The sequence below is a fragment of the Sorex fumeus genome, unplaced genomic scaffold, assembly GCF_029834395.1.
Source record: "Sorex fumeus unplaced genomic scaffold, SorFum_2.1 ptg000006l, whole genome shotgun sequence".
NCBI classification, from domain to species: Eukaryota; Metazoa; Chordata; class Mammalia; order Eulipotyphla; family Soricidae; genus Sorex; species Sorex fumeus.
This window is the reverse complement of record NW_026606063.1, coordinates 26,028,688-26,054,050: the sequence shown is the minus strand read 5'-3', so window position 1 is coordinate 26,054,050 and position 25,363 is coordinate 26,028,688. Positions and strand designations below refer to the sequence as shown.

The 25,363-nt window shown below is 42.3% G+C and overlaps 1 protein-coding gene across 2 annotated transcripts in view; it reads right to left on the bottom strand.

Annotated features, from left to right (window-relative positions):
• The window catches only part of ROCK2 (Rho associated coiled-coil containing protein kinase 2), a 112,183-nt gene extending 91,402 nt beyond the window's left edge, over positions 1-20,781 (bottom strand). For both annotated transcript variants that reach the window (XM_056122926.1, XM_056122932.1), the window contains exon 1: positions 20,586-20,781. In XM_056122926.1, coding sequence (XP_055978901.1) covers positions 20,586-20,729 — 144 coding nt within the window. In that variant the 5' untranslated portion in view covers positions 20,730-20,781. The remainder of the gene's footprint in view (positions 1-20,585) is intronic.
• Between the last annotated feature and the right edge of the window lie 4,582 nt (positions 20,782-25,363).

The window sequence follows — 25,363 nt, the reverse complement described above, 5'->3', positions numbered from 1 at the left end:
TGTAAAAAGATTAATCTATAACTAAAAGGTATTTAAGAATTAAAGATTTAAGACAAAGGCATTAGAAAGGAATGAATTAGCAAAAAGTGTGATCTGGGGTCAGGAAGATTTGAAAAGGAGTATATATGACCTCTAACACTACTATCAGATCATCTAACCTCTAAACCTTAATAGGCTCCCTAACCACTTTATTTCAGTGCTACTCACAATCCCTTTATGTTCATGTTCTATAAAGTACCACATACTTATGAGGTCAATCACACACAGCAAAAGGATCAAACTGTTTACAAGAAAAACAACCACATCCTAGAACAAAATTCAAGACCATTTATAGTCATACAGAAATAAATATCTAGCACCCAAAAGGGTAAAATTGGCAGTATCTGACAACCATGAAAAATTACCATGTAAACCAAGAAACAGGAAAATTCCACACAGACTAACTAGGAAAAAAAGCAATTGTAAGGCAGGGGAGATAGTACAGGACATTAGGTGCTTGCCTTGCACGCGGCTTACTCTGGTGCAAACCACAGGATTGCATATGGTCTCCCAAGTAATACCAAGGAACACTTCTGAATACAGAGTCAAAAACCATCTCTGAAAACCACCCTACAAAGGTTCAGATGAGACACACCATCACTCCTTCTCCACCCCTTCCACAGGTGGGGCCTGTGCTGGCGGGCATCACAGCACCCAGGCTCAACCTGTGCCATATAAACGTTTCCATGCCACAGCTCTTGAAGCACGTGGCCACGCAAGGGACAATGTAACAAAACAACTCAACAGATAACACACTGCCTAGTTATTCTTCCTGTCATTTGGTGAAGATGGATAGAGAAGAAAGAGAGCAGCTGAAACAGGCAGAGAAGAAAGAGAGCAACCTCAGCTTAATCCCTCCGCATCTTCCAGGGTGTCCAACTACAAAGACCACCAGCACAGCAAGAATACTCAAAAACAAATGGGGGGAAATACATGAAATTCATCAAGCTCAATGCATGAAACCAGAATCACCAAAGACATCAGCAATACCAGTATATCCTCAGCAATGTCTTCAGTGACATTGATGAGGATGTTCAACAAGTTTAAAATATGACTCTAGAGCCTAAGTCCAGAAGCACTATTATGTTCTCTCTGTCAGCTGCTATTTTTATGAAGGCAGTGTTATCTATCAAAGAAAGTGTGCATAACAGAGAGTAAGGTTCTTAGCTTAAATGGCGACATATAATTTGATGATATAGGATGATACTATATACAATGGAACAATTTCATGTTTACGTTACAAATATCATTAAGTATTTTCTTCTATATATTGCTATAAAATAATATATATCGCTATACTGTTTTATATATTGTAATATATGTCAACAACACTGAAAATTGTTTATAAAAAGCACTTTTTGGTGGTCTAAAATTTTAAACATTATCAAGGGTACGACAGGGTCTTCTGATTTAATTCAGTATTACTGATTTATAATTACAGAGTATCACTTCATCTGGGGGTAGGTGCCCTCACCTAGCATTGCTCAGGGACTAGTTCCAACTCAGAACTTTGGGGATCATTTCAATGAACATTCTTGGGACCATGCACTTCCAGAGATCAAACTAAGGTCTCCCGTTCAATTATTTTTCAATGCAGAATAGTCATACTATTTTAGAGAGTTTTACCCAAATGTCCTAACATGATTAAAAGAAAAAAAAAGACAAAAATAAAAAACTACACCCACAAAGGTTAAACGAGTTCTCAGGGTTGAAGCAATAGTACAGTACTTGCATATGGTCAAACCCGGGTTTGATCCAGGCATCCCATATGGTCCCCCAAGCACCACCAGGAGTAATTCCTTGGTGCAGAGCCAGGAGTAACCCTTGAGCATCACCGCAGGTGACCCAAAAAGCCAAAATCAACCTAAAGGAATTTTAGGATGAAGAAGCTAAAAACCACTAACAGAAAAAAAATCTGAAATCTGAATACTGATTTAATACTCAGAAAGCGGAAATCCTTTTTATGTTTAAACATTTTATTACTTCTCTAAAACAGCATTCCAGTTTTTCTAAAATTAAAAGTTACCAATTTTTATAGAGCCTAAAATATTATTTTAAAAAACAAGCATGATAATGATGAAAGAACTCTATCTTAGAATTCTACACTACCTTAAAACTATAAACATACCTCTCTACTCCCTCTCTACTCCTGCTTTCGTTTTTTTTTTCTTTTATTTGTAGAGGCAAATCATTTAACCTCTACAAACCTCAGTTTCCTCCTCATTCAGGAAAACATGAAAAAATAACATCAGCCCTTCATTTTTCAGACTGTTTTAACAAATGAGACAACATATAAAAATACGCTGTAAGGGAAACCATAGTGACAGTATAGTGGCTAAGGTGTTTGCCTTGCATGCAGCAGACCCAGGTTTAATCCCCAGCACCCCAAAAGGTCCCCCACTAAGCCCAACAGGAATTATCCCTGAGCATAGAGCCAGAAGTATACCCTCAACACTGCTGGATATGCCACTCACCCCAAATAAATGTCCAATAAGAAACTAAATCTAATAGATAAAAATTGTTTGGCTACAGAAAAAAATATCTTCACTGAAATAACTCTATCCCATTATACTATCAGATACATGCCACTTAGATTCCTAATCGTAATATGCCTTTAATACAAAAAGCAAGAGATTTCTTCTTAAAAATGCAGAGTAGGCAACTAACTCAGTTCTATCAAAAGGGAGTCATGATTTGTGGTCAATCAAGAATTGTGATGATTGTGAGATGGAAGGATGATCACTGACACTGTCCTCCCTTTGTTCATCAATTTGCTTGAGTGGGCACCAGTCTCCATTGTGAGACTTGTTGTTACTATTTTTGGCATATCGAATATGCCATGGGGAACTTGCCAGGTTCTGCCTTGCGGGTGGGATACTCTCAGTAGCTTGCCAAGCTCTCCGAGAGGGACAAAGGAATCTAACCTAGGTTGGCCTCATGCAAGCCAAACACCCTACCCTCTTGCGCCAGCCCCCAAAGGATAATAGAACTCTAAATTTCTGTTCTGATCAAAGCCAGGTAATAGCAGAAACTACAGCTAAATCTATGATCACAGGAAATAAAGCAGATTTGAAAGTGGGCAAAATAATGTAGATAGAACTAAAGTGACACTGAAACATCTGTGGTATAACCAAATAGAAACAGCTCTGAATTTGTGGAGCTAGCTCAGCAGCAAGTTTTCAAACTGAAAAGTTAATGAGTGTATAAATGAAAAAGTACAAATGATAACAGATACAAAATTTAAATATCAAAAAATGTTTAAAATAAAGGCTAAATAAGCAAAGAAAGCAGGGGCAGCGAAGAAACATGGGCAGAAACAATAAGGCGACCTCACTGCTGTTAGAGAAATCAAATGAAGACAGAAATTTTAGGTGTTTTTTTTTATTTTTGGGTTACACCCGGCGATGCACAGGGGTTACTCCTGGCTCATGCACTTAGGAATTATTCCTGGCAGTGCTCAGGGGACCATATGGGATGTTGAGAATCGAACCCGGGTCAGCCGCGTGCAAAGCAAACGCCCTACCCACTGTGCTATTGCTCTAGCCCCGAAGACAGCAATTTTAGAAGTGTCAATACTTCTAAACTAAGTGGACAGCTATAGTCTATGAGGAGTAAGTAGAAAATCAGACAATCAAAAGGAAATCTGGGATCATCCTCACTGAAGATGGAGGGAGAAGAAGCTAGAAAGAATGGAGACTACTTTCTAGGTGTATTTTATTTGGTTTAGGTGAGACACCTGACTTAGTTTAGCAAAATGAGATCAGAACTAAGAGAAAGGCTAGACAGTTACCAGCAAGGAGAACAAAATCCAAGTTGGAAAATCATTCAGCCTGAGATAGAATGACGGAGACATTATCACCCACTGAAACAGAAGGAACGGAAGAACAAACGGTACTGAAAAGATAAAATTGGTGAGTCAAATAATAAGAAATTTAAGGGATCTCCTTTTAATGTCTTGTGTTTTCTCATGAAGTTAGAAGGACCATCTGTGGAGAAGAGTTTGTTTCTTATACTTAAAATAGCCTCCTTAGGAAGGTGAAAGAATTGCTCAGCTGCTCTGGCAGCTCTTACAAGGACTGCAGACCTATCTGGGTAGGTTAAGTGCTCTGTTTTGTTTTCACTCTATCAGTGCTCAACAAACATCATTTGTGTAGCCAAGAGAGACAATATGATTCAAACTCCAGGTTTTTCCAGATGTCTGAGACAAGAAATTCAACAGGGCAAGGGAACTGGATTCTGGCAAGCGGTAAGAACAATGGATTTCAGTATGCAGTGATGGTCAATAGAACCTTGTCTGCTTATAAGAAAACTATTTGTGCAGGTCTCAGATATCAATGAACAGATTTAATAAAAAGGATAATACAGTAGTGTCAGAAGCAGAGTGTTTAAGAGTGAAGTTGATTTCAAGTAATGGTGAGATTCAGAGTAGATTCATGAAAATAAATAAATGAGCTACCTGAAAAATAAAGACCACCAAGGTGAGTAAACTGTGAAGCCAGAGTCCCATGGTACACTGTGCTTACACTGAAATTGGGTCTGAGAGATGAACTAAATGGGCTGGAGCACTGCAAGGTCATACAAACCTCAACAACAGTAACTGTAACAAAAGTTTTTTCAGACTCATTAAGTAAAATGAGAAGAAAACTTCCTCCTGCCTTTTTCTATGTTGAGTTTAATGTAGACAGTAAAAGGTGTAACTTCCTCAAAAGACTGGAGCGATAGCACAGTGAGTAGGGCGTTTGCCTTGCACATGGCCGACCCAGGTTGATTCCCAATATCCCATATGGTTCCCTGAGCACCACCAGGAGTAATTCCTGAATGCACAGCCAGGAGTAACCCCTGAGCATAGCTGGGTTTGACCAAAAAAAAAAAAAAAATGGGTGTTTAACATAGATAAAAGTGGCATTTCAACAAAGCATTTGAAGATGCTGAAACTTAGAACACAGGAAATTTTTGAAAAGGAAAGGAAGATAGAGGAAAAAGAAAGAGAAGAGTTATTCACAAAAGCTTGTATTTGGGGCAGGAAAGGGCAACAATGAAAAGTAATTCCATAGGGTCTCTTAACAGGAAAGTAGCCACGAATTCTCAAGATTCTAGAACAAGGATTCTTAAACGTTTTCTACTCATGACCCCTTTTCACTTTAGAATTTTTATGCAACACTAGATATACATAAAAGGCATAAAAATCAATCACCTACTGAAAATAAATCATAAATTTACACTGAAACAAAATTTTCATATCCTCCATATTGAATTTGCACAAACTTCTATGAGTTCACAATCCACAGTTCAAGCCAGGCTCTTTTAAAATCCAGAAAAGTCTAACTTTAGTGTGAAAAAAGACTCAGACCTCTTTTGCAAGCTTTCATCTGGAAGGAACCAAAGCAAGTTTGGATTAACTGGTAATTGGAGAGTGAGTGGAGGGAATAGGTAAGGCACCTGGAATTGCACACAACTGACCCTGTTCAATCCCAAGCAATACAGATGGTCCCCTGAGTACCTCTTGGAGAGATCCCTCATCACAGAGTCAGGGGCAAGCCCTCATCACTGTCAGGTGCGTCTCTCTCTCCCTTGCAAAAAAAAATAAATTAAAAAGTTTGGACAAAAAAAAAGTTTGGACGAAATGTACTGACTCATGGCTACAGAGAGAAGAGAATCAGGCAAAGCTGTATTTGCTAGGCTTGATATGAAAGAACTTAGGAAAGTTCTAATTAACTTTTTCCTTTTTAATTAGTGAAATAATTAGTGAAATAAGACATGCCTTATTTGGAATTGGTGACCTGTTTTTAAAAAGGAATAAATTAAGAGTATTTAACATTTAGAGTCAACCAACCATCATTTTTTCCCCACCCCTAAAATGCAACATATCCCATGTATAGACAACCAGCTGGGAATCAGAGTAACCTTTTGCTAAAGCTTCTGAAACGTATATAAATTACTATTAGTTCTATTTTTGAAACTAAAAGAGAAATAACACTGAATACTACAAAACTACATGAGATGATCAATAATCTCACTGTATATGTAACCTTAGCTATACAATCTATGTAAGACACAATACTGTATACCTTAAACACATTGCAATGCTTAGCATCAATTATAATATTTAAAACAGAACCTTTCTGGCAGAGATGTAGTCTCAGCAGCAGAGCATTTGCCTTGCATGTACTCAGCTCTGGGCTGGAGCAATAGCACAGAGGGTAGGGTGTTTTTGCCTTGCATGTGGCTGACCCAGGTTTGATTCCTCCACCCCTCTCGGAGAGCCCAGCAAGCTACCGAGAGTATCTCACCCACACAGCAAAGCCTGGCAAGCTACCCGTGACATATTCGACATGCCAAAAACAGTAACAAGTCTCACAATTTGTTGTGAGACGCTACTGGTGCCCGCTCGAGCAAATGAATAAAGAGAGGAGAGTGCTACAGTGCTACAGTATTCAGATCTGGGTTTGATTCCCGGCAATACCAAAGAAACCCAAACAAAAATAAAACAAAACAACTAAAACAGAAAGGAAAAAAATTAACTTTAAAGGACTTAGACCCCATTACTTAAAACCTGGAAGATTTTAGCTTCCAGACTGCCAATAAGTTAAGATATAAAAGCAAAAGGGGGGGAAGGGGCGGGAAATCTTGTTGCAACCCCAGAGGATATCCTGATTCTATTATATAATAATCACAATGCAATAAGATTATAATTGCTTCAAACAATTACAATAAAAGTACTATGTGAGCACAAAAGAGGAAAAAACTGCCTAAGGAAGGGGAAAGGGTTGCAAAGTAATTAAAGACCTCAGAAAGAAAACTTAAGTGTTATCTTAAAGGAAAACTAAAACCCAGGAATGACTGAAAACAGGTACGAAATTCCATATGCTATCAAATATTGAAATACAAGCATAAACAAAGGGAGATACTGGCTCTGTCCCCCATCTTTCCTGCAGCAAAGTTTATAGCAGACGAATACAAACAACCCAAATATCTATCAACATTAGAACAGTAAAATAAATTACAGCAAATCCAGTAACAGAAACCTCTGCAGCCTTGAAAAGAATTAGGAAAATTGTAGGTTCTGTCTGAAAGACCTGCAAATAAGTTTTAAAAGTAATTACAAAACAGAAGATATGGTATAGCTGCGCTTTTATTTTTCATAACTATCACTGTCACTGTCCTCCTGTTGTTCATCAATTTACTCGAGCGGGCATATTCATGTTTTTACACACACAGTAAACCAGAAATTGATATTGATATGCTTATAAAGTGGTTCCCTCTGAAAATGAAGATCAAGGAGAGAGGGATAAGAAGAGAATTTAATGACACTTGCATAATTTTTCTTGGTTTTAAAGGGGTTTTGTTTTTTTGTTTTGGTGACACACCCAGCAGTGCTTAGGAACCAAATCCAGGACTCTTGTAAGCAAAGCACGCAGTCCAGTTCTTTGAGTCAGTCCACTGACTCAATTTCTAATGTTTTAAATAAGCAGGTACTTATTTTGAATTTTTTAAATGTTTGCTTTTTTGGGTTTACATAATATGACATAGCAGGGAAGGAAAGGGAGCACTGCAGACAGAAATGAAGACAAACAATATAAAAGAACATGGTTATCAATTAAAGGACAGCTGCTTCTATCCCAGATGCTACTCCCTCCTTCTTAACCTCTATTTCAAAGCCTATCATTACTGAGACATAAAATCCATCAAGACTTTGCCCAGTTATTCTCCCTCGAATGACGAGCATTCAAAATAACTTTCCTTTAACTTCTAATGGAAGAGAAAGATGGGCACCAGAGCAACAGAGACTACTCATTACATGATAGAAAAGTCTATGAAGTCTAAGAAAAACACTGAAGGTTAAAAAAAAAAAAGCAGATGGAGCTGCAGAAACAGGACAGCAGATAGAGATCTTCCCGTGCACATGATCAACCCAGAATCGATTCCCAGCACCACATATGGTCCCCAAGTCCCTCCAGGAGTGATCTCTGAGTGAAACGTCAGGAGTTATGCCCTGAGCACCTCCATACATGGCCAAAAACAAAACAAATAAACAAACCCAGGAGGACATAAAACTCATTCCCTAATACACAGATAACACAAAACGGAACACAGGCATAAGCTATCACTTTAAGAAAATTGACTATTAATATATAACCTATTAACATTGGCTGCCAGTAGGATTCTGACATTCTCCTTATGGGAAGTGTCCTGGGGATACTTGGCTAATCAGGCTTGATGGTTTAATACAAAGCCCTATACAGTAGTACAGTGCTGGGTGCAACAAGGGCCACTGTGGCAGTATTTGACTCGAGGTGGGAGATAAGACTACAAAAGGATCACATCCAGCAGTAACTGGGGGTCCATGATATGCTGGGGGTCACCTGAGTTATCTCCCTAAACCCATTCACTTTAACTGTCCCTGAATATTAACGCACATTTTCCTAGCCTATAGAAATATGTATTCTGATTCCATGCGTGATGTTGTTAAATAGTTGTAAACAGACATATGATAGAACCTCAATAGCCAGATCCTAAGCCCCAAAACCAACTCTGAAATTACAGGATGCAAGAAAATTCAAGCTATTCATTAAGAGGTTATAAATGCGAATCATTTGCCATTATGCATACTACTTGTATATATTTTTCTATGCAATAAATTAAACTTTCCCTGATATGTCTAAAACCAAAATTCCCATCAGAGAACACAGCATAACTTTTGAAACTGGGAGCAATAATAACGGAAAGTATTTCAACTTGATGTACAGCTTCAAAATAACCCAACTAGTAGGCTCATTATCATGAGCAGGACAGGACTGACATAGCTCAGTAGGTTTATCCATTACTTAGAAGCAAAAGATAACCGTGCGAGGTCATATGTACATTTGTTTTAAATATTAAGGCTGTTGTATTTTTACTTTTTAAAAAAATAAAAAAGTAAAGTAATTTAATAGAAAAGATTGATAATACCAGTATGAGGACTTCATACTGATGGCAGTATCTAACATTGTAATACATGTATATCCTGACCCAGCAGTTCCAGTTCTAAGTGTACACCAGAAATATATATCAGATAGCCTTCGAAAGACATGTGCAACAAGTTACAGATTTATAATAGTTCCAAAATGAAAACATACAAATGCCTATCAAAAGGAGAACTGAAAATGATAGCATGTTTATGTACTGAAATATTATACATCAATAAATGTTCACACCTTAAGAATAAACTATGGGGGTATGGTGCCGCCAGCAGGTCAATCTGTACCTGTGAGGTGAGTGCGTCAACAGCCTCATGGAGACTCTTCAGACTTCCAGATACCCCAAAATTGCTGCTGTGCCTTTGGCCAGACCCCAAAAACTTGGGGCAAAGTTACCAAGAAAGTAAACGGCCAAAAGTTAGGTATGTGGGAGACACACCCACAAACCACCTCCGGCTCAGCTATATAATTGGAGGCATGGCCTCTCTGGTTCCTGATTGAACTGCTTAATGGCCATGATCCCAGAGACTCAGAAACAAATCTCGAAACCCAGTGGCTTTTGGCAGAAATGTGTCTGGTCCCTGCAGTAGGTTACCAGTGGTGGGACAACCCAGGTGGGAATAGGTTTTGTGCCTTGGCCTGTTCCCCCCGGCGGCCCAGGGGCCACCATCCTTCAGAGGCCACTGGACAGTCAGGTTTGGGCCCCCAGTGACAAGACACGCATGGCCTCACGGATGGGGGTGGAGCCAGTCCTGTCCTCCCCACCCCAACGAGACCCCACGTCATCGCCCAAGAATGGCCTCTCTGGCTCCTGATCAAGCTACTCAACGGCCATGATCCCAGAGACTCAGGAGCAAATCTTGAAGCCCAGTGGCTTTTGGCAGAAATCCCTCCAGATTTAAGTGTTAAAAATGGGAAAAAAAGTAAGGTGGAGTTCATGCACAATTCAATCAGCTAATCAGTGGCTGAATAAATAGCTGTACTCCTACATAAAAAAAAAAGAATAAACTATAAATACATACTACAACATAATGACAGTCACATATTACTATGCATGGAACAAAGTAAAAATTTTTTAAAGACTTGGCTTTTAAGTAGAGAAACTATTCAGAATAATCTATCAAAGAATCTGATTTATATCTGCATTCTATTTTTAAACTCTGGAACTGCCTATGGTACCCAAAAACCTCCTTTGACTGGTTAATTACCCTCTCCTCCCACAAAAACAAAACTAATTTAAAAACTCAAACTGGACCACACTCCTGGTACATTAGCATAAATCAAAATAACAAGCAAATTTAACAAGCACATAAAATGGGGCTTGGCATAATTTGTCATTCGCAAAATATACTAAAATGATCATAGTCACAAAAATAATACCAAGTATTTTTTAAGAAGATGGATAAATGAGGGGCCAGAGCGAGAGTACAGCGGGTAGGGTATTTGCCTTGCATGCAGCCGACCTGGATTTGATCCCTGGCGTCTCATGTGGTCCCCCAAGCACCACCAGGAGTAATTCCTGAGTGCAGAGCCAGGAGTGACCTCTGAGCATCACTGGGTGTCATCCAAAAAAGCAAAAAAAAAAAAAAGAGATGAAGAATTTTCTCCATACATAGTTGATGGAGTTGTGTAACAGTGCAAACACTTTCTTAAAAGTTAAACTTACCATATGACCTACCAATTCACTCTTTGAAATCTAGCCAAGAGAACTTGATGTCCACACATATGGTGAATTCATAAAAGAAATGCACTGTACAATGTAGGGCACTTGCACGCAGCCTACCTGGGTTGAATCCCTGGGATTCTAAGCACCTCCAGAATAATTCCTGAGTGCAAAGCCAGGAATAACCCCTAAGCATTTTCAGGTGTGATTCCACCAAAAAATAAAACAAAAAAATGTGTTATATCTATATGACAGGAAATTGTTCATTATTCAAAAGAAAAAATTATATATGCTACAACATAAATGAATACCAAAAGCACTATGTAAGGTAAAAGAAGTTAGAATGAACAACTATATATTTTATGACTCTACTTATATGAAAATTTTAGAAAAGAAAAGGTTGCAGAGATAAGAACCAGATGAATAATTGGCTAGACTGGGAAGTCAAAACCGATGCAAATATGCTAAAGGGAATTTGGAGTAAAATGAGTTGTGGTGATGGTTATATAACTGTATAAACTTACTGAATTTCAATATACTGTATGTTTATAATGGGTGAATTCTGTACTTGGTAACTTATAGCTCAATAAAAAGATCTAGTAAACAATGACACCTAGTTTCAACACCTTCTGACTACTCTTCAGGGCAAATTCCAAGAGCAAATAAGAGATTGAAACATGCTTTGTCAATTGTATTACACCTGTAGACCATTTTTACTCAACCAACAATTATCAAAGACTTACTTAGATGCAAGAAATAGATCTACTTTAACTGAACACACCAGTAAGTATGTAAGAAAAAACACTGTAACTCTAAATTACCTTCTTTCTATAACATTTTTATTGATGTATCACAATTTACAGTGATACTATAATAACTGCTTTACACCTTCAATGTTACTGCACCATACCCTCCTTTAAAGAGTCAATAGCAATTCCCCAAGTCCCTCTTCATCCCCTACCTTTGCCACCTCAGTTTTCAGTTCTATAAGCAATATCTGAGGGCTTGTTAAATGTTTTTATTGGTTTTGGTTTTGAGTCCACACCTGTGTTCCAGTGCTTAGAGGTCACTCTCAAAGTTGCTCTGAAGACCATACCATGTGGGGGACCAAACCCAGGCTTCCATATGCAAAGCATGTATTCCAGCCCTTTGAGTCACTCCCAGCCCAATTAAAATTGTTTTAAATGATACAAATGTAGTAACACTTAAGTATTTTGTTTTATTAGAAAAAGTAATTTATAAATATGAACAATAACCATTTTAAAGTTAAATAAAAATATTAGTAATCAGAATACTTGACAGAATCTGAAATAGTATCAAACAATCATTTGAAAGTAGAGGCAGAGGGTGAAAAAATAATTCATAGTGGCCCAGAGCAATAGTACAGTGGGTAAGATACTTGGCTAGCATGCAGTCACCTAGAATTTGATTCCCGGTACCACATACAATTACCTCAAGCCTCACCAGGAGTAATCCCTGAGCACTGACTGAGTCAGGAGTAACCAAAAAAACCCCAAATATCACATGCATAGTAACTTAAAATAACACTCCTGGTTCCTGGTCATAATCTCTCATGTCCTTTGGCTATGTTTTTTATTTAATAAAGAAATAACTGCTAATGTACTGGTTTAGAGAACTTCACCCTTTGAACATACCATCAGCATTCCACCTGAATTTATTCGAGAATTACTGTTCTACACTATCATCATCTAGGTATGACTATAAAAAAGAAGTAGCTATATTTAATGAGAAAAGTTGGCAGAGAAGGGAAACATGATGTATGATAAATGACAGGCTCTTCCCTAAACGCAACTGTCTTTACTTCACCTAAAACCCCTGAATAAATAGCTTAAAATGTTTCAGCACAAGTCCAGAGAAATAGTCCAGAGTTTATGGTACATGCCTTCAGGTTCAATTCCTGGCACTGCATGGCCTCCTAAGCATCACAGCGTATAGCCAGGTTTGGTCCTGGGGTCCCCAAGCACTGCCAGGGTAAACCTGATGGTCCTCAACAATGCAGGGCCCAAGCAGCACTGCATACTCAGGCCTAAACACAGAACTGATAGTCCAGTTAGCCCAGAATCACCAGGACAGGACCCTAAGTCCCCTAAGCATTACTTGATAGCCCCACTTCCAAAACTGTCTCAGAAAACCCAGAAAATATTCAGATCATAATTTACATTTCCTGCTTTATTTCCATTAATCTACCACTCAAATCCATCCTCTCTGCATATACAGATGTTTACACACCTTCCTTCCTATGATAAGTAAAAAATATGTGCCAGGAACATACATCTAAATATTTATTTGGGGAGTAGTTTACTATCTCTTCAAGTAGTGATATACTTCTACACGTTATCAGTCTTGTTATTTAAAAGAATTATTTGTTATTTCATTCAACAAATATTTACAGGACACACAATAGAAACACACACAAAAAAGCATGCTCTAAAAGAGCATTATTATGTCCATTACATAAACTCTAAAACCAAGAGGTATATAAAAAGACAGCACTCAGTTTACTAAACATTCTTTATCACAATCACCCAGGTTGTAAAGATAATGCCAAGCCTACCCTGGTTTGTTTCCATCAAAATTATAGTCAAGCACTGCTAGAGATGGTTTTGTATTCATTTCCAAGGCAATAAAAATAAAGAATTTTAAAAAGTAGTTCCAAGTCTATAATCTTTAAATTTAAAAAAAAAAAAAGACAGAAAGAAAAGAAAAGAGGTCCGGGAGATAATATAGACGGTAGGGCATGCTTTGCTGGCAGCCAACCCTAGAACCCACACAGCTCCCTGAGCCCTACTCTAAGCACTGAGGTATATGCCTCTCTCGCTGCCACGCAACATAAAAGAAAAGAAATGGAAAGAAGAAAAAATAAGCTCTCTGGCCAAGGAAATGGTGCAAAGGGCAAGCATGCACACTTTGCTCGCAGGCGGCCCAGGTGCGATCCCCAATTCTACATGGTCCCCCTAGCACTTGCTGGGACTCAACCCCCAGCAGCACTGCCAGGTGTGGCCCAAAATAAAAATAAAGAAAACCCCTGTGTTACTTCACAATTAAAAATCTCTACAACTCAAAAGAAAAAAAAAAGTCTAAAACTCTTTGACAGAGAATAAAGGACACTAGTGCATGCTAACTACAAAAAAGACATAAAGCACGTTAGATATCTGAACAACCCATACCTTACATCAAAATCCAAAATGAAGCCAACAGAAGCATAAGTCATTCTTAGACTTAAGACACATTTTAAAAATATTTTCACAATAAACCAGAAATGAATTAAATGAATCTTAGTATTTCCTTTCTGAGAGAGAAAGAGACACAGCAAGATACAATGAATCACAGATGGGGTTACTCTCATGATCCCAATGCTTTCCAAAAAGTAAATGAAGGTCACTTAGGTCAGCCAACTCCCAGAACTTAGAAAATCTATCATCTAAGTATACTTAGAAACAGGAGATAAGCAGAAATCAGTATGCCTCCAAATTCGAATATCAAGTGAGAAGAAATAGTTTTAGCAGAGTGAATCCCAAATGCCATCATGATTGCACATCAACTTAAACAATTTCAGTAGCTAACCACCAAAGGAAAACCTCAATTTGCTTCCCCCCCAAAAAACCTTTAAGTTGTTACTAGTTACTGATACTCCTCATCAATGGCATTCCCTTGAGACTGCTTGTATATATTTATTTGGATGTCTACACAGTCTTCGAGTCACTGAATATATTTTCCTCAAAAATTTCAAGAGAACCATGAAGATCAAATATACCATCATACCCTCTTCCCCCAAGTGCCACTCTCCAAAAGGGATGCTATATATATGACAGCACAGAGGGATCTGATAAGGAACAGTTGTACACCATGTCACTTTTTATCCAAATTCCATAAAACTGAAACAATTCTCTCAAGCAACAGAGGGTGAGGCGCTGGAGACCTCTGAGCACTGCCCAGGGGTTCCCCAGACATAGATTAGATGACCCCAGTGTTCCCCATCCCCTTGGGATCCAGGCAGCACCACATCCAAAGACCTCAGACCATCTGGCCTGGTAGTGACCAGGGTGTCCCCTGGGTCCCTGAGCCTTGCTTGGGAAGGCCCTTCCCCGACCTCCCCCCGACCAACCCCAACAAACACATTCAAAAAAAAAGTATGAAAAGAAAATTAAGAGGCTGGGGATGTGGTTCAAGTGATAGCACAGCCAGGAGTCTGTGCTAGTGGCCTCTGAGCACTGCCTGGAGTTACCTTAGTCCCACAGGTAACAAAATAATTTCAAGTATGGGCCAGAAAGATAGTACACAGATAAAGCACATGCAGCCAACCCCAATTCAATCCTAGTACCACCTCTGGTCCCCGGGGCACCATAACGAGTGATCCCTAAGCACAGAGTCAGAAGTAAGCTTTATCAGCACAGCCATGTGTGTCAAAAAAAAAAAAACAAGTTCAAGTATATGACAGTAATAAAGTCTCAGTAATAAGGTACATACAAATGATATGACTATGAGAATTCTTATAATCTTAACTGTATAAAAATTTCCATAATTAAAACTGACAAATAGAACAGAGAGGCGGGGTATGGCTCCCAGCAAGCACCCTGAGAAGAAAGTGGAGGGAAGAGGAAGGGAAGGGAGAAAGCAATCTCACTAGAACTCCACCCCTTCAAAAATTTTAAGCCCCCAAAAACTATACATTACTTGTAAACTCTTGTTTTCTTTTTTTTGGCGGGGGGGGGGGGGGTCATATTCACAGTGATCTATTCGTTTCCCTGTGCTCATTATGCATGTCTGGTGGTGCTCAGAGAACCTTATGCAGTGCTAGGCATTGAAGCGGCACCTGCCACACGAGAGGCAAGCATCTTACCCCCTGTACTCTCTCCACTCCCTGTTCGTAACTAAAGTTGTGTATGTCACTATTTCCTTAACTTAATCAACACTGAAAAGATATTTATGAATTCAATTTTTTTTATTTTAAAATGGCACTGCAGTACATAGGAGATATACTGCTCAAAACTCTTGAGAATCTAGGTCCTCACCCTTAAATCAAACACAATATCCTTTCTCAGCGAAAAACTACTATTCACATCAAAACGGATGAGCTGAAGTATCCGACCATCAGATCAGAGTTAATGGTACCATCATGTAAATTCTATCAAAAACTTGGTTTTCAGAGTTATTTATCTATCAAAAGTGTGTTGAGGGATTGTGAACCCATACTTTATAAAAGACTTAACTTCACATAGCACTTAAATTCTATACATTACTTTTTTAATCTTTCTAGCCAATTCATTTAAAATGTCCTTACTGCCAACAGCACCGTAAACCACAAAGCAACAACTTACTTATTTTCAAAAAGTGCCCCTCGAACAGGCAGACTGTGTGAGTGAGAAACAAACTGGGCAGGGGGTGGGTGGGAATTTGTAGGAATTGGTACCAATATTCATTTTAACCCTCGTCTACTGAAAAATAATTATGCTATAATTTCTGGCATCCTTCATCTTACTTTAGTCATCTCAGACAGCATGTTTTTTATTTTATTTGGGGGCACTGCTGAAGTGATTGGTATTTCTGAAACCCAATCATAAATAATTTTGTGATTTCATGGTGCGTAATAAAATTTGTTTTAATTCGATTTTAAAACAAAGATTTCCTGTCTGCCGAAACACAAGTTCTAAAGAAATTCTAAGAACCAAGAATGCTGTTCGGTAGTAAATGCAAGGCATTTGTGAGGCCTCTTAGTTCAATCACTGCCATGAAAAAAAAAATAGATAAAACTAACTCCACTTAAAACTATAAATATCCAAACTCTATTTCACAAAAGACAAATGTGTATAAGGGTGGGAGCAAAACAGGGCTTGAAGCTCATTCCCTGCTTGGGCCTGACACTGACAAGATCCTTGGCACTATATGGTCCCCTACTGGCACAGCCCTGGATCCTTCTACCCAAGCCCTGCACTGTGTGGCCCTTTTAGGTCCCTTCTCACATCCAGGAGAGCTGGGTAATCTCCAGGCACTGAAAAAACTAAGCAGCACAGCATCCTCAGGCCCTTGCACTGAACTGCTGGCCAGGTTGGCCAAAATTGCCCCAAGGAGCCTGGCCTCCAAGCACTGCTTGAATAACTCCCACCACCACCACCAAAAGAAGAAAACTGTGCATAAAGCAACTTTGCAAAGTTGATTCTATTTTTTATGTGTTTATTATATTCATACTTAAAACAGTGAAAGAAAATCAACATACAATCTAATTTTAACAATGCAAATAACCAACACCAAGATGAAAAAGTCTACGGCACCTGTAAGTATTAAACTTCTCATAAAGCTCAAGGGATAATGAATTAATCAAGTAAAGCCTTTGTACTCTGTCTCTGAAAACTGTTCATCACCTTTCAACCGCAGTCTTTCTGCTGCTAGTTTGTTTGTTTGTTTGTTGGTTGGACGAATGAGCTGTAAGCAGGAGGCATTCCCCACCGCAGGGCTCAGGGGAGGACCATGTGGAGCTGGGGTCTAACCAGGGGCTCCAGCTCTGAGTTATCTCCCCAGTGCTCAATATCAATCTTCAGTAATAGTCTACATAAATTTGAGTCCTAGGTTTATAACTACTATTTTAAATAGTAGAATAAAATCTCTAAGCACAGATACTGAGAAAGACATCTCCCCAGTGAAACCCTGACACACAAATCTTTCATTCTGCTTTGTTTTAGGGGCCACACTAGGGTGTACTCACTCCTGGCTCTACCTATGCTTGGGGTCACTCCTGCTGGTGCTCAGAGGACAATATATGGTGCCAGGGTCAAGCAAGAGTCAGCTACATGAAAGCTAGAGCCTCAACCCCTGCACTATCTCTCCAGATCCTAAAATACAAGCCTTTGCACCGTAATATTTAAGAAACATGAGAAAAGAAAAAGCATTAGTATTAATTGACAAAGCATTAGTATTAATTCAAAAGTCTCAGACACTGCAAAAGTCTACTGAAAATCCTTTTTTTAAAAAAGGGCAATACAGAAACAAAACTCTTATTTTTAAAACAATGCCAGAACTAAGAATCTGTCTCTACAAGAAGTATATATCCTTGTCATATTAATTTAAGAACCTATATAGAACAAGCCTCAGCAGACAAAAAAAAGTATATGAGAATCTACACAGATATAATCTAGAAATCCAGCTCTATCTGTGCTTGACAATGACGGCAAGCACAAACACTAACACCGCTCGTTTAAAATTCAGTACCTGGGCTCAATACCCAGAGAATAATAATGTTTAAGAAAACAATACAGCAAGAAACTGCTGCAGTAAAACCACTTATCTGTCAAAGGAAATGTGAAGCAATTAACAAAATATATGCTCACTGCTCAGAGAAATGACCTAAATTTAATGAGTACCACCAAACATCAAGCACTGAACTAAGTACTTTACAAATCAACTAATTTTTTTCCTACAAATACTCATTTTAACCCTAGTTTACTGAAAAATAATTAAACTGTAATTTCTGGCATACTTCATCTTACTTTTGTCATTTCAGACAGCATACACTTTATTTTTGGAGAGAGGGGTACACCCAGAGATGCTCAGGGCTTACTCCTGGCTCTGAGTTACCGATTACTCCCAGCTAGCTCAGGGCTCAGGATGCTGGGGACTGAACCAGGGTTGGCTATGTGAGGGCCAGACCCCTATCCTCTGTGCTACCACTCTAGTCCCTGTATACACTTTAAGTGATACACTGTGAAATCCTGAATGAAGTAACTTAGATTTATAACTGTTTTTATTAAACTATATTAGAGTTTTTCTCTGTTAAACACAAATACTTTCTATAGTAAAACCGAAAGAAAAACGTCACGTTCAATATAACAATGATCAATTGTAACATTCTGGTTAAAAAACATTTCGAATCTTTAAAGTGATACCAACCATAATTCATCAACAGTACAAGAAATGTTTTTATCACACTGTTAGAATTAATTCATAGTTTTCTTTTGGAAGGAAGAAAAAAGATCTTGAGTAGAAATTCATAACGAGTTATACACGAATGAGAATGTACACAGTAATGCCATCAAACTTTTAAACATCAAGAAAGGGTTAAAATGATAAAAAAAAGTAAGCTATCCCAATTTTATAAAATTAGCATATTCTACTATTTCATACAAGGAAATATATATATAATTTAAAACCAACATACTATGGCATGGTAAAATTTTAAAAACAATTTTCAGCTCATCAATTTGAAACAGAAGTACCAACAATCTCACTCCAAGAAAAAAAAAATTTTGGCACGGTAAGATTTGCAGCAATTCAAAACCATATATTTAATCAACTAAAAATAGCAGGAACAAATTCTGTTCACTCAGCAGCAACTGATGTCAATCCCTCACACCAGTAATATGTCATCTTAATAAAAATGTAAAATGTCTCGACTCCAACAGTCACACATAAATGAATGGACCAGAGTGTTCACTGAGATGTGATGATTCGACTGCCTAAAAAAACTGCCTTCTGTTTAAAAATTAAGAACTATTACGTGTATAAATAATATGCCCAAGCTCATACTAGCCCTAACAACGATGATTAATATCTGTAAAGACCCATTAAAGCGAAGTGCAAAAAAAAAAAAATTTATCTGGGGTTGCATATGAACCTGATAAATACTTGAGATTTGCTGTGCTATTTTTAACTGAACTTTCTGGCCTTGGGTCAAAGTTTTGCTAGCAAAATTCCAAAGTGAAAACGCTGGGGGAGAGAAGCCCACAGTCTTTGCTCTGGCTTAGGGAAAAGCTCAGCCCTTCGGGCAAGCACCCAAAGACCGGGAGTGCAGGTTTCCAGCAGGACCTCGACTGGGGGGGTGGTCCCGCCGCCCGGGCACAGGTGGAGAGCTCGCAGGCGAAGGCGCCCCGCCTGCTCCGTGGAAGAAAAGCGCATTCTGCCGCGTGCGCCCCCGACTCGCGCCCAGGGGAACTGAGTCACGCCGCGTGCGGGTGCGGGTGCGGGTGCGGGTGCGGGTGCCGGAACCTCCAGGGAACCTCCAGGGACGCCCCCCGCCCCCCCCCCGTTCCTGCAGCGGTCAGCCCGGCTGGAAAAAGGACCAGGGCGCTCCCTCGCGTCCCGGACAGTCCGCGAAGCGTGGTTCCTGGCAGGACAGGCAGGGGAGGACACCCCCTCACCCCCTAGGACCAACCTCACCCCCCCCAACCCCCGATTCCGATCCGCCCAGAGCGGACTCAAAAACATGAAGATCATCTACATCCCTCTCCGCTTCGGTCCGCCTCCCAGCCCCACGCCCTCTTCTCCCATCCGCGCACCTGGACCCCGGGCGGTGGGTGAGATACTAGAGGAATGGGGACGGGGGTGGGGAACCACGGGGGGGGGGAGGTGAGGGGTCCGAGAGAAAAAAAAACAAAACACACATTTTACAAGGGTCCGCGAGCCGCTTTTACGCCGCTATTAGTTTAGATCTCAAAACCCGGCTTGGGAACAAGGCACAATGGAGAGAGGGCTCCATGGAGCTCCAGCCCCGGGAAATCAAACTTCCCAGCACCAGCAGCAGCAGCAGCTGCAGCAGCAGCACAGAACTGAGCAGCAAGTAGGAGGATTTGAAAAGCAGACACGGCAAAGGAGGAAAAGGAGGAGAAAAAAAAAAAAAGAACACCAAAACGGTTTGCAACTTGGGGTTTCGCGCTCGCAGACGGAAGTGGAGAGAAGGAAGAGCAAGCCCCCGGGGGTCTCAGGTGGCGCAGGTGGGTGGGGGCCCCCTCCCCGCACTGCCGGCCGGTCGCGGGCAGGCGGAACCAGGAGCGGGAGCTGGCGGGGGCGGCGGCGGGAAGCGGCGGGGTGACACGCGCCCCGGGTGGGACGGGAAGGAGCCGGGGGCGGGGGGCAGGGGGCGGGGGACGGGGGAGGGTCTCCCCGCGCGGAAGCCCGGCGCGCGCGCCGGCACCTACCAGCAGGCTCTCCACGTTGATGGGGGAGCGCGGGTCTCGGATGAGCGCCTCCAGCTTCCTCTGGCGGCCGGCGCCCGCCCCGTCCCCCGCCGCGGCCTCGGGGGCGCCGGGCATTTTCGCCGCCGGCGGCGGGGGCCGGCTCATGCCGCAGCCGCGGGACACGCACGGAGGGGGCGCGCGCGCGCGCGCGGGAGCCCCGGCCGCGGGGTCGCTGCGGGGCCTGGGGAGGAGGCGGAGGCGGAGGCGTCGCCGCCGCCGCCGCCGCCGCGCCCCCCGCCCAACCGCCGGCTCCGGGCCGCCTTCCGCCCGGGCCCACCGAACGCCGGGAGAGCCCCGCGCCGGGCACCTCCGAGGCCGCTCGCTCCGAAGCCCGCGGCGGGTCCCGCAGGCCCCCCGGGGGGCGGCGGGCAGCGCACGGCCGCGTCCCCGCCCCTCCGGTTCGCGCCGCCCGCTCCGGCCGCTCCGCCGCGAGCTTTTTTCCCTCAGGACGCCCGAGGGCGGGAGCGGGGAAGTGGTGGCGGCGCCGCCGCCGCCACCGCCCCGGGGGCACCGGCCGCCCCGCCCTCGGAGGCGCCGGGAGGCTGGAGACCGGCTCCCCGCGCTACGGCCGCCGCCCGCCGCCTCCCATGGCCGTGCCCGGCCGCCCGCGCCCCACCAGCCCGCAAGCCCTTCACACACTCCCGCGCAGCGCCCGTCTCCGGCCGCGCGCAGCCGCTACCCACAAGCCCCTCCGCCCGCGGCCGCCGGCGCGCGCCCCCGCGCGCCCCGCCACGCCCCGCCCCGCGCGCACAGGCCCCGCCCCGCGCGCACAGGCCCCGCCCCCGAGGGCGCAGGTCCCGCCCCCCGCGCGCACCGCCCCCGCCCGACGGCCTCCGCCTGCTTTACCCCCTTTTCTCTCTCTCTCTCTCTTTCCCCTTTGATTTATTTATTTATTTTTTCCCTGTTTCTTCCTGTCTGCTGGGGCTACGCTTATTCTCCTTTCGGAGACTCCTTCCTCGCCCGCTTTCCTCTTCCCCCTTTTGGAGTTCTCAAGTGGGGGGGGGGGCGGTCAATGGCCAGGCTGCGGATCCCCGGCTGCCCGGACCCTTCGAACTGCAGCTGGGGGAGGGGAGAGTGCGCCCCGCCCCCGCCCCGGGATGGGAGGGTAAAGGGTGGCGGTCGGGGGGGGTGGGGCGGGGGAGAGATCTGGTTCCGCTCCCGCGCGTCCCTGCCGGGACCGACGACCCCGCGGGTCCCTCCGCCGCCGCGCCCGGGTGTGGTGGGGGTGGGGGCCGCCGCCGCCACCAGACTCCGGTTCGCGCCCGCCAGCACCGGCACCACCACCCAGCCCAGCTGACTCAACACACAGCTATGCGGGCCTCGCTCCGAACGCGCCAGAATCATAGCGACCGCTAGTCACTGCCGGCTCCCGCTGAGCTCTGCACTTGCAGAGGGCCCGAGTGGGCTCCCAGGAGGATGCGTGGGGGAAGGAGGGTGTGCAGCCTGGGCGTCGGAGTCTGGAAGCGAGCAAGAGGGGGTCGGAATCCGCGTCCCGGGGCGGGAAGGCCTTGCCTGAGCGCCTGCGGCCCCCGGGGCAGAAGTCCTGGAATCCCAAACCCTTTCTGGTCCTTCCCTAAGGCCCAGACTTCAACAGTAATCTTGAAGAGAACAACAAGGGGGGGGGGGGGGGGGTGGAAAATGCTTTTCATCCTCAGACCTTCCAGCGGTCCTTGCCTTTTGCGGGGCGGAAGAGGGGTGGTTATAGGGGGCCACTCCTCCACATTCCTGCCCTCTCCCGGCCTGGCCGTGCTATTGGCCAGATCCACCCCGGGCGCAATCTGAAAAATATGTGCCAAGAACTATAAAACTGTTCATTGAGCCCCTTTGACCCAGTAAACCCATTTAAGGAAGTACATTTCTAAGGAAATGATCCAACGGAGGGAGGGGGGGGGAACTTGCATAAAGATGTTTATAGCAGGGCTATTCAGAATGTTCGTAATGACCAAGACCTGAGAAGGAACCAGTTGTCCAAGAACTGCGAAATCGTCCAGTCAAAATCAGCAGAATCCTGGTGGTAGGCAGACTATGGCAAGTGCGAGAAATGTGGGCAAGTATATAAAAAAGATGCATCAGAAATTAAGTCCGGTGAAACAGTACATGCAAAATAGTTATTTAAAGCTGTAAAAAAAAAGTCGCCCTCAACTGGAGGGGAAGTAAGGTTGTGTATTTGCTGGTAAAACATGGTCAAGGGAATATTAAGATTTCAAAAACTGATACCTTTTGTTCCAAACGCAAAGGTGGACGAACCACTTTTTAAAAGCTGCCCTCTGCTTAGGCATTAAGTGGTAAAGAACCTTAAGAACTTTTCTCACCATTCTTTTAGAGGTAATTTTGCAGATAGGCAAATTAGTTCTAAAACCCTAAACCGCAAAAAAACGTTTCTAACCATTAAGTGTTCCAGGAGTCTCCTCTTTCATTTCAAGTTAAAGCCACATTTCCATGGAGAAAGGGCCTATGGCGAGGGGGACCAGAGTGATAATACAGTGTGTAAGGCGCTTGCCTTGCAGAACCCCAAAGGTCCCCTGAGCGTCCCCTGAGCGTTCTTTGAGATAAGGAGGAGTAAGCCCTGAGCAATGCCTGTTGTGCTCCCCCTCCAAAAAAGGGGAAGGGTAGCAAAAGGGCCTAGAGGAGCTAATACAGCTTTTCCCTTTCCACTTCAACCTCTAGCCAGCAGGTAAATATCTTAAATAGAATACACAAAGTAATAATGCATTCTCAGGTTCCGAATTACTTTCACAGTGACTGCATGTACTTTTTAACGGAGTTTGATATCAAATGCGGAACTTTATAACCTTACAGCTAAAAAACAAAGTATTGGCCAACAAAATACTGCATGCCTTCTCCTATGCTCCTTGATAAAGGGTAGAAAAGGGCATTAGTGTCAAAGATTTTTATCCAAGAACCACACCGTTGTTTACAGATAAAAAGAAAAGATTCCTCCGCCCTTCTCAGAGAGCCCGCAAGCTACCCAGAGTATATCGCCCTCCCGGCAAAGCCTGGCAAGCTCCCCATGACATGTTCAATATGCCAAAAACAGTAACAAAAAGTCTCACAATTTGTTGTGAGATGCTACTGGTGCCCGCTCTAGCAAATCCATGAACAGCAAGACAGTGCAGTGCAGTGCAGTGAAATCCCTTAATAAGTTATTTTTTTCTCTGGTTGTTAAAATTCTTCCTTACCCAAGTAATGCAGGCATGCATTCTTATAAAAGTTAAACCCCAAATATACAGCAATATGACTTCAAAAATTATTCTCCAAAATCTTCCTACACATCATGCCCCAATCTTTCAAGTGCTTCATCCAATCTTTTTCTCACCAATATAGCATTAAACCATAGCATAGGGTTTTGCAACTTGAACTTTTTTTTTTTTTTGGTTAATAACGTGAGGGGCGGGAAGAGAGAGAGTACAATGTCTGAAACAATCGCCTTGCAAACAGCCAACCCAGGTTCAATTCCTGGCATCCCATATGGTCCCCCAAACACCACCACGAGTAATTCCTGATCTCAGAATCAGAAATAACTTCTGAGCATTGCTGGGTTTGGCCCAAAAGCAAATTTTAAAAAATGATTAAGAAAATAATAATGTCTTAGGGTTTCTCTATGTTTATATAGAGTTTACATTGTCCTTTTCAATTGCTATAAACATTTTCATAATATGGGAGTACCATACTTTATCTCCCTCTATCTAGCACATAGTGGGTAAGAACAAACTTAAGACAGAGGATAGCCTGTCCTAAAATCTTGCTACTCTCACTAGAACTGAGTGTATCTATTTCGTCTCCAGCTGGTCCCCAATAAGTCTTACATGACATTATTGTTCTCTCAATGAAACAATGTTGCAGTTAGCATCCTTTAAGATGAATATAATTTAAATAGTTTTTATTCATGAAAGTGAAATTCTTGTCTCACAGGGTACTGATCTTTAAAGTGTTGCAAATTCTGTCAATGGTGTTCTTTGAAAAGATCACTGCAGGGCCAGAGATAGAACTCAATGGAAGGTGTGTTGCCCACTTTTGATCCCATGGAACCAAGCCCACAGCCAAGAGTAGTCCCAGTGCATCACAGGGTGTGGCCACCATCAAAACAAAAACCAACAACAAAACTACATCAGTTTACATTCTCACTATCAGTAAGGGACACTGCCAGTTTCCTGTTTTCTTTGCCAATATTACATGTTACAAATTTTTGAAATTTTTGTCATCTTAACAGGCAAATGGGTGTGCATCTTTTTATTTGTATTCCCTTCATTTTTACTGAAGATGAGTATTTCATGTTTTTAGTTCTTCTGAAATCACCCGGTCATATCTTCTATCCAGTAAAATTGCCTTATGCCTGTTGATTTACAGGAATTTTAGTCTTCATCTTTGATATTCCTTCTTATTGCAATAGTAAATTACATGTTAGAATTTGTAAATGTTTTCTTCTAACTTTCTAGCTTGTTGCTTGTCATCCAGTTTTGGCTTACTTATCTTTAATCACACCAAAACTTAAGCTTTTCATGAAGTCCAGTCTGTTCACATTTCCTTTTACAAACATCTAGGTTTTGTTTCTGGATTGGTAAAAAAAAAAAAATAAAATAAAACTCAATGATTGGGGGCATACAGAAGTTAAGTGGTCAGGTAGATAAAAGAGGTTCTGTTCCCGCAGTTGGTACTTGACCTGTCAGAAGGTCTTATAGGTATTGCTGGGGAGCTGATGTTAAACTGACACCAATCACTTAGCCATGATCTGGTTATGA